The following is a 10,210-nucleotide window of genomic DNA, read 5'->3' as shown; positions in this document are numbered from 1 at the left end:
ACACTAATTTGGATCCGAGGAGATGGAAGCCACTGCTAACATCTCTTAGGGGCGTCAGTTTGGCGCATTGTACCAAACTCGCTGTATTATATGCTTGCATATTCGAATACCGTGGTCGTAATCCTTAACTGGAACACGCCACGTTAAATAAATCGGAGAGATCCTTTGATTCTGTCCCTATCTACTCAGTTTGTTTCTGACGTTCGTCGCGAACAGACGTTTATTTCGAGTGCGCGCATCGCAGTGTTTCGTTTCATATAACGGTAAACGCGATAAGCAATATTCGAAGTGCATAACAAAGCGGAGTTGCGGTACTTTGTACGCAGACTCTAACAAACGGTAAAAACAGCGATAAGAAGTGCCCAAATTGTGTGCTAAGTGCGGTTTCAAGCTACACTTTTGTATGGTGCATTGGCACTTGGTTGTTAACCAAAATGTCGGAGGATAAGCGCGGCCGCTCTAGCAGTCGGAAGCGAAAGCCGATTGATGAGGAAATCAACGCCAAGCGGTTAGCCTCGAGATGGGCCTGCTGCCGTTCCCGAAGCGCCCACCGTTCCGCCGCTGCCTCCATCGCAGCTGGCTTCTGCCGCTGCCCTCGCAGCTGCTCTGCTGCCGCTGTTCCACCGCAGCTGCTCTGCTGCTGCCGTTCCCCACCGCTGCTAGCTTCGCTGCCGCTGCCTCCGTCAGCTGGCTCTGCTGCCGCTGCCCCCACCGCTGCCCCCACCGCTGCTAGCTCCGCTGCCGCTGCCTCCATCGCAGCTAGCTCTGCTGCCGCTGACATCGCTGCAGCTAGTGCTGCCGCCGCGTGTGCTATCTTTGACGCAGTCCAGAAGTACGACGACCTCACCCTGGCGCTGGTGGTCGAAAACCCGTCCTGGGGATCAGACTAGCAACCCGGCAAGTTTCTGCTCCCCTGTTGTCCCCACCGCTGCCTCTGTTGTTGCCCCTATTGCTGCCCCCAACGCTGCTGCTACACCCGTAGCAAGCTACCGCGCCAGGAAGCCGGTAGAGACATGGTCTGCTGTGGTCTCATGCTCAGACCCAGCCATGACGTTTAAGCAGGTTGTGGATAAAGTGCGCAATGAGGTTGCACCCGTTCTCGATGTTCGTGTCCACGAAGTGCGAGAGCTGAAGCGTGGCGGTGCGATCATTCGCACACCGTCAGTTGGCGAGATGAGGAAAGTGGTGGCCAACAAGAAGTTTGCTGAGGTCGGATTGGTGGTTCAACAGAATCGTAGCTTCAAGCCGAAGATTACTGTGTTTGACGTTGACACCGCGATCAATGCCGAAGAATTTATGCTGGAGCTCTTCGCGAACAACTTCAGGAGCATGACCGAGGCGGAATTTAAAAGGAGCGTGCATCTAGAGACGAAGCAATGGTTGCAAACTGCAGGCGAGACGGTCAACCTAAACCTGGAGGTTGACGAAAAAGCGCTGGCCATACTTGATGAGATCGGACGGGTCTACATCAAGTGGTTCTCATACCGCTGCCGGTCGCTCGTCCGCACCTATGCTTGCCATAGGTGTGTTGGGTTCGACCACAAGGTCTCACAATGCCGGCTCAAGGATGCAGTTTGCCGACAGTGCGGACAGACCGGCCACATTGCAGCGAAGTGCACCAGTCCGGTGGACTGCCGGAACTGCCGTTTCAAGGCATTGCCTTCGGCGCATCACATGCTCTCAGAAGCATGCCCCATTTACGGTGCGGTGCTAGCGAGGGTGCAAGCTAGACATTAAAATGTTTAGCTTCATCCAAGCAAATTGTGGTCGAGGACGAGCCGCCAACATCGAGCTCGGAGTACGGATGAGAGAGTCTGGACATCTGTTCGCACTGGTTCAGGAGCCTCACGCTTGTTGTCACCGAATCTCGGGATTCCCAGCCGGGATGCGAGCTTTTGCTGACCGTCAAGCTAAAGCTGCTATCGTCATAGATAACCCCGATGCCATCTGCATGCCCATAGAGCCGCTCATTACCGACTTTGGAGTATGCGTGAGTGTCACTGGGAGATTTGGCACAATCTTCCTGAGCTTCGTATATTGCCAACACCAGGAGAGTTTAGAGCCGTACATTTCGTACATGAATGAGGTACTGCTGCTGGCCAGCAGTTCACCAGTTATTCTAGGCACCGACGCGAACGCAGCATCCCCCATGTGGTTCAGTAAGATCCCTCGCCGTGGCGAGAGATTGCAGAACTACATACGGGGTGAGCAGCTGTCTGAGTGGATGGCAAATACCCCTGTCGAAGTGCTGAATGTACGAAGTGAGGTCTATACGTTCGAGACTCGCAACGGACGGAGCGATATCGATATAACAATCGTCAACAACGCAGCATCTATGTTGGCCACATATGACTGGAGAGTGGATGAGTGGGGAAAACACAGTTGAGAGCATAGCTCCTGTGTCATCCTGGAATCTTCACAATGCACGTTGGCGATTGTTCGGTGATGAAGTGGCTAGGAGGATCAGGTAGCTGCCCGAGGATCACATGGAGACGCCGCTGGACGACCAAGTTTCTGCACTGCACTCGATTGTGTGCGATCTTGTGTTGGGCCGCAGACGACCGCGAGCCGAGCGACGTGTAGTTTGGTGGAATGCCGAACTATCCGCTAAACGCCGAGAGGTCAGGAGACTGAGGCGCAGGCTACAGGATGCTCGTCGTCGTGGACACGATGATGATGCCGCGCTTCTTGCTATTTCATTGAGGGCCTCCTCAGCGGATTACAAGAAGCGTTATCCTAGCGGTGAAGGAGGAAGACTGGCGCAAATTCGTGGGAGAGAACAGCACCAACGATCCCTGGGGCACTGTTTATAAGATCTGCCGAGGACGGAGAAAGGATGCCAGTTTTGGATGTCTTCGCTCGGGTGAAAGGCTAGTCGTAACCTGGCACGACTGCGCCAAAGTGCTCCTCCGTAACTTTTTCCCAGTTGCGGAGTCTGATGCGCTCGTTATTATCCCGAGTGAAGTACCTCCAGGCCTCGAGTCATTCGAGGGTGATGCTGCCGTTGCCAGGTTGAGGAGCAGGCGCCTGGTATGGACGGTATCACTGGCAAGATCGTCAGGAGGTATGGCGTGCCATCCTCAGCATTTGACTGCCTTGTATGCGTGATGCATTAGGCAAGGATACTTTCCCGGCGAGTGGAAACGCCCGCGAGTAGTCCCACTACTCAAGGGTCCCTATAAGGACAGGAGCGATCCTGGCTCTTATCGTGCTATCTGTCTGATGCCAGTGTTTGGCAAAGTGCTTGAAGGAATCATGGTGACCCGCTTACGAGAAGTCCTACCGGCTGGATGTAGGTGGCAGTTTGGATTCCAACCCGAACGCTGCGTGGAGGATGCTTGGAGACACGTCGCACACTGGGGCAGGCGGCCGATATGCGTGGCAAAACTCATTTTTTTGACGAAAGCGTTTGTAAAGTAATAAAGGCATTCGATAGAGAAATCTCCAGAGATTACAACAAAGATTTGTGAAATCAGGTAAAATTGTGGGCGTGACAGCCTCTCAAAGTTGACCCTTATTTCAGTGCGCGCACAAATGTGGATTTTCCTAAAAATGCAAACTTTAAAACTGATTTGATGACAAGTTATATGACCGATCTTTATGTTTTTGGTTTCATCTGAAAAGTACATTCATTTTAATTAAATGCCGTAGAATTTTGTTTCTTCACTTGTTGACCTTTCATTCCAGCGATGGTTAAAAAAGCACTAAAATTAGGCTATTTTTGACTTTGATGGAATAGAAAAAATTGGACTGAAGGACTCGATCCCACTACAGGAGTCTTCGTTAATCAATTCTTTAACGAAATAACCCGGTTTTTCATGCGTCCAGCTGCGTCTGGGAGAGTTATAGGGCGAAAACTGATGCAACCTCGCAAAAAAATGATGATAGAAGAGGAAGAGCGCAGTACAATTACATACGTTTTCGGTATGACAGGCATCATACCAGATTTATCAAAAAAAAACAAAATTTTTTTTTTTTAAATAAACGTAATTAAACTTTTTTTTATATTAAACGATGCTGTTTAAAGAATAAAAAAGATTGAAAATTATATTTCGAACAAAAAATAAATAATTTATTTTTTAATTTTACATGTAAAATATGCACTGAATATATTTTTCAACTTTGACCGAAAGCCCTGAATCAACCAGTAGGCCTATTAATGAGTGAAAACTTATAAAGTTTTCTATCAAATGCTTTTTAAATTTTTGAAATATCTTTATTGGTTCAAAAGACATGATTTTTGCAACGCAAAATGAGGATCTGCCCCACTCTGCGTCGTGAGAGCGGCCAGCCCGGCCAAACTCGTGCTCGGTATCTTCGTGGACTTCAAAGGAGCCTTCGACCACGTGGAGTGGAGTGCTGCGCTGCGCCGCCCATTGACTCAGGATGCCGTGAAGCCAGCTTGTGGAGAAGCTTCTTCACAGGCAGGAACGCAAGTATCGTCAGCAGGTATGGAGAAGCGTCTGTTCCGGTGACACGAGGTTGCCCACAGGGATCCATCAGTGGTCTATTCATATGGAACTTCATGATGGATGCACTTCTTCAGCGTCTGAAGCACACTGTGTTTTCAGCGCGTATGCGGGTGACTTGCTGAAAGGTTCTCTTCCGCCAATAGACCCCCTGGGTTCTGATTTGGTGGAGGAAATTTGAAGTATGTTGATGAATATCGGTATCTTGGCATCACAGTTGGCAAGAGGATGAGTTATGTACGGCACATAAACTCGCTTAAATTCCGGCTTACTGGAGTCGTTGCGGCATTATCATGCGTACTGCGGGTCGACTGGGGTGTCAGTCCCCGCGACAAGCGGACCATCTATGCCGGACTCATGGTGCCTTGTGCACTATTTGGTGCCTCGGTATGGCATGGCACGACGGACCGTCAGATTGTGGCCAGGAGGACACTAATTGCCTGCCAGAGGCTTATCCTTCTAGGATGCTCCCGGTATGCCGAACAGTGTCCACAGCGGCACTGCAGGTGCTTGCTGGAGCTCCCCGTTTGACTTGGAGGCCAAGAAATTGGCAATCAAGTACAAACTCAAGCGAGGAAAGTGATTGGCTGTACGATCGAGACTTGGCAGGACTTGATTGGAAGCAAAAGATGGCGTTGCTTGACGAATGCTTGCTGAGCGAGTGGCAACGCAGATGGGATGACGGTAATACCGGACGGGTAACACACGAGTTTTTCCCGAGCGCAGGCTTCGTCTATCTAAGGCGAGACTTTCGCTTTACGATGCACGCTGGATTCTTGCTGACTGGCCATGGATCACTAAATGCATTTCTGCATGGAAGAACTCTGAGCGAGACGACTGCATGTGCTTGTGGTACTGATCGTGAGGACTGGCTACACGTGCTATGTGTATGCCCACTCTATGCAGATCTGCGGTTCCTCGATGGACTCAGTGCACAATGAACGCGGCGTTTGGAGCGTGTCTGGAGTGACGGAGACCCAGGAGAGGATGCAGCTGTTAGACACATTTGCCCATGCCGTGTTTATAAGGCGTCGGCAAATGCTGGAGGAGGAAGGCGTTGGCGGGTTGCCAGTCCCGAGCTGAAAAGCTAAACTGGCTTCACCTGTGTGGTTGGCGGGTCTTAGAATACTACCACAGTGCACCTCTGCTTGTCGTATGAGGCGACTAAATGAGGTACCAGGGCTGTCAGTCCCGAGCTGAATAAGCTGAAACTGGCTTCACCTGTGTGGTTGGCGGTCTTAGAATACTACCACAGTGCACCTCTACTTGTCGTATGAGGCGACTAAATGAGGTACCAGGGCTGTCAGTCCCGAGCTGAATAAGCTAAAACTGGCCTCACCCGTGTGGTTGGCGGGTCTTAGAATATCACCACAGTATGTAACCGCTTGTCGTACGAGACGACTAAAGGTGCACCATGGATCACCCAGCGTTCAGGCTTGTCGCAGCTAAATGGTGAGGGGATACCGATCCCTTTGAAAATTCGGTACCACGGGTTGAGAGAGTTTCTCCAAGACTTCTCATTGAGGTCGGCCCCCCAGTGGGAGTTCGTGGTGGCTGTGGTTGCGTAGCGTTGCGCAGGAGAGAAGTTGCTAGATGCTTCGCCTCATACCAAGGGGAGTGTGCAACCGATAGTGTACACTAATTTGGATCCGAGAAGATGGAAGACACTGCTCACATCTCTTAGGGGCGTCAGTTTGGCGCATTGTACCAAACTCGCTGTATTATATGCTTGCATTTTCGAATACCGTGGTCGTAATCCTTAACTAGAACACGCCACGTTAAATAAATCGGAGAGATCCTTTAATTCTGTCCCTATCTACTCCAGTTTGTTTCTGACGTTCGTCGCGAACAGACGTTTATTTCGAGTGCGCGCATCGCAGGGTTTCGTTTCGTATAACGGTAAACGCGATAAGCAATATTCGAAGTGCATAACAAAGCGGAATTGCGGTACTTTGTGCGCAGACGCTAACAAACGGTAAAAACAGCGATAAGAAGTGCTCAAATGGTGTGCTAAGTGCAGTTTCAAGCTGCACTTTTGTATGGTGCATTGGCACTTGGTTGTTAACCAAAATGTCGGAGGATAAGCGCGGCCGCTCTAGCAGCCGGAAGCGAAAGCCGATTGATGAGGGAATCAATGCCAAGCGGTTAGCCTCGAAAATGGGGCCTGCTGCCGCTCCCGAAGCGCCTACCATTACCGCCGCTGCCTCCATCGCAGCTAGCTCTGCTGCCGCTGACATCGCTGCAGCTAGTGCTGCCGCCGCGTGTGCAATCTTTGAAGCAGTCCAGAAGTACGACGACCTCACCCTGGCGCTGGTGGTCGAAAACACGTCCTTGGGGATCAGACTAGCAACCCGGCAAGTTTCTGCTCCCCCTGTTGTCCCCACCGCTGCCTCTGTTGTTGCCCCTGTTGCTGCCCCCAACGCTGCTGCTACGCCCGTAGCAAGCTACCGCGCCAGGAAGCCGGTAGAGACATGGTCTGCTGTGGTCTCATGCTCAGACCCAGCCATGACGTCAATGCAGGTTGTGGAGAAAGTGCTCTACGAGGTTGCACCCGTTCTCGATGTTCGTGTCCACGAAGTGCGAGAGCTGAAGCGTGGCGGTGCGAGCGTGGCGGTGCGATCATTCGCACACCGTCAGTTGGCGAGATGAGGAAAGTGGTGGCCAACAAGAAGTTTGCTGAGGTCGGATTGGTGGTTCAACAAAACCGTAGCTTCATGCCGAAGGTTACTGTGTTTGAGGTTGACACCGCGATAAAAGCCGAAGAATTTATGCTGGAGCTCTTCGCGAATAACTTCAGGGAGCACATGACCGAGGCGGAATTTAAAAGGAGCGTGCATCTAGAGGCGAAGCAATGGTCGCAAACTGCAGGCGAGACGGTCAACCTAAACCTGGAGGTTGACGAAAAAGCGCTGGCCATACTTGATGAGATCGGACGGGTCTACATCAAGTGGTTCTCATACCGCTGCCGGTTGCTCGTCCGCACCTATGCTTGCCATAGGTGTGTTGGGTTCGACCACAAGGTCTCACAATGCCGGCTCAAGGATGCAGTTTGCCGACAGTGCGGACAGACCGGCCACATTGCAGCGAAGTGCACCAGTCCGGTGGACTGCCGGAATTGCCGTTTCAAGGCCTTGCCTTCGGGGCATCACATGCTTTCAGAAGCATGCCCTATTTACGGTGCGGTGCTAGCGAGGGTGCAAGCTAGACATTAAAATGTTTAGCTTCATCCAAGCAAACTGTGGTCGAGGACGAGCCGCCAACATCGAGCTCGGAGTACGGATGAGAGAGTCTGGACATCTGTTCGCACTGGTTCAGGACCCTCACGCTTGCTGTCACCGAATCTCGGGATTCCCAGCCGGGATGCGAGCTTTTGCTGACCGTCAAGCTAAAGCTGCTATCGTCATAGATGACCCCGATGCCATCTGCATGCCCGTAGAGCCGCTCATCACCGACTTTGAGTATGCGTGAGTGTCACTGGGAGATTTGGGACAATCTTCCTGAGCTCCGTATATTGCCAACACCAGGAGAGTTTAGAGCCGTACATTTCGTACATGAATGAGGTACTGATGCTGGCCAGCAGTTCACCAGTTATTCTAGGCACCGACGCGAACGCAGCATCCCATGTGGTTCAGTAAGATCCTCGCCGTGGCGAGCGATTGCAGAACTACATACGGGGTGAGCAGCTGTCTGAGTGGATGGCAAATACCCCTGTCGAAGTGCTGAATGTACGAAGTGAGGTCTATACGTTCGAGACTCGCAACGGACGGAGCGATATCGATATAACAATCGTCAACAACGCAGCATCTATGTTGTGCTGAATGTACGAAGTGAGGTCTATACGTTCGAGACTCGCAACGGACGGAGCGATATCGATATAACAATCGTCAACAACGCAGCATCTATGTTGGCCACATATGACTGGAGAGTGGATGAGTGGGAGTTGAGCGATCACAACATTACGGTTGTGGCAACGCTCCACCCGGAAAACACAGTTGAGAGCATAGCTCCTGTGCCATCCTGGAATCTTCACAATGCACGTTGGCGATTGTTCGGTGATGTAGCGGCTAGGAGGATCAGGAGCCGCCGAGGATCACATGGAGACGCCGCTGGACGACCAAGTTTCTGCACTGCACTCGATTGTGTGCGATCTTGTGTTGGGCCGCAGACGACCGCGAGCCGAGCGACGTAGTTTGGTGGAATGCCGAACTATCCGCTAAACGCCGAGAGGTCAGGAGACTGAGGCGCAGGCTACAGGATGCTCGTCGTCGTAGCGCTTCTTGCTATTTCATTGAGGGCCTCCTCAGCGGATTACAAGAAGCGTTATCCTAGCGGTGAAGGAGGAAGACTGGCGCAAATTCGTGGGAGAGAACAGCACCAACGATCCCTGGGGCACTGTTTATAAGATCTGCCGAGGACGGAGAAAGGATGCCAGTTTTGGATGTCTTCGCTCGGGTGAAAGGCTAGTCGTAACCTGGCACGACTGCGCCGAAGTGCTCTACGTAACTTTTTCCCAGTTGCGGAGTCAGATGCGCTTGTTATTATCCCGAGTGAAGTACCTCAAGGCCTCGAGTCATTCGAGGTTGATGCTGCCGTTGCCAGGTTGAGGAGCAGGCGCTCCCCAGGTATGGACGGTATCACTGGCAAGATCGTCAAGGAGGTATGGCGTGCAATCCCTCAGCATTTGACCGCGTTGTATGCACGATGCATTACGCAAGGATATTTTCCCGACGAGTGGAAACGCCCGCGAGTAGTCGCACTACTCAAGGGTCCCGATAAGGACAGGCTCAAAACCATTTTATATGACAAATAAAAAGTCAACTCTCATATAACATATAAATTTCATAAGACTACAAAAAAAAGATTCAAATTTCATATGACAAGTAAAATTCAACTTTTATTTGTCATAACCATATTATATGACAATAATTAATCAAATCTCATATAAAATAAACATTCAAATAAAAATACAAAAAAAGTCAAATTTCACATGACATAAAAATTTCATATGACACGAAAAATTCAAACATACAAATTTCATATGACATCAAAAAAAAGTCAAATTTCACATGACATAAGAATTTCATATAGTAAAATTCAACTTTCTTATGTCATAACCATATTGTATGACAAATAAAATCAACTCCAATATAACAAAAAAAATTTTATACGACCACAAAAAATAAAATCATATTCGATATAAGTAAAATTAAATTTTCATATGACAGACATTTAAATAAACAATATAATAGTGTACTTTCATATGACATAGACATTTTATAACAGTGCATTTATGCATGAAAAACAGATTGTCCCTTGAAAAAATGGTAAATTTTAGAAATGGTGGCAGAAAACCTATATAGGTGGAGTGGTGTCGCGCAAGGCAATGAAAAAATTTAACATATCGAAATTATATGACGGTGGAGTGTTGTCTTGCCGGCATTGGATATTTATAATATGTGGCGCAAAAATAATGACGTTTAACAGTGCATTATTATATTAATATATGCATAGGTATGAGAAATAAAATTAGTCATTTGAAAAAATGGTAAATTTTAGAAATGGTGGCAGAAAACCTATATAGGAGGAGTGGTGTCGCGCAAGGCAAGTCATATGAAAAAATTTAACTTACCGAAATTATATGACGGTGGAGTGTTGTCTTGCCGGCATTGGATCCGGCATGGCTTACGCCAGGTGAGCCTTTCGTCCATTATCATGCCTAGATATTTTGGCGTTGAACTGGC

The 10,210-nt window shown here is 49.5% G+C and overlaps 1 protein-coding gene across 1 annotated transcript; it reads left to right on the top strand.

The window, feature by feature from the left end:
* The first annotated feature begins 434 nt into the window (after nt 1-434).
* Nucleotides 435-890, top strand: LOC117789361 (testis-specific gene A8 protein-like). The gene has a single exon (XM_034628413.1). It carries the CDS (start codon nt 435-437, stop codon nt 888-890), a length of 456 nt encoding a protein of 151 aa, XP_034484304.1.
* The last annotated feature ends 9,320 nt before the right edge of the window (nt 891-10,210 follow it).

The sequence above is a fragment of the Drosophila innubila genome, assembly GCF_004354385.1.
Source record: "Drosophila innubila isolate TH190305 chromosome 3L unlocalized genomic scaffold, UK_Dinn_1.0 7_D_3L, whole genome shotgun sequence".
Lineage (NCBI taxonomy): Eukaryota > Metazoa > Arthropoda > Insecta > Diptera > Drosophilidae > Drosophila > Drosophila innubila.
Note: the sequence above shows the minus strand (reverse complement) of the source record. Positions and strands in the feature narration are given on the sequence as shown.

Excerpts from the sequence above, each read along its gene's own strand:
- LOC117789361 (XM_034628413.1), top strand. The coding sequence starts at position 435 with ATGTCGGAGGATAAGCGCGGCCGCTCTAGCAGTCGGAAGCGAAAGCCG.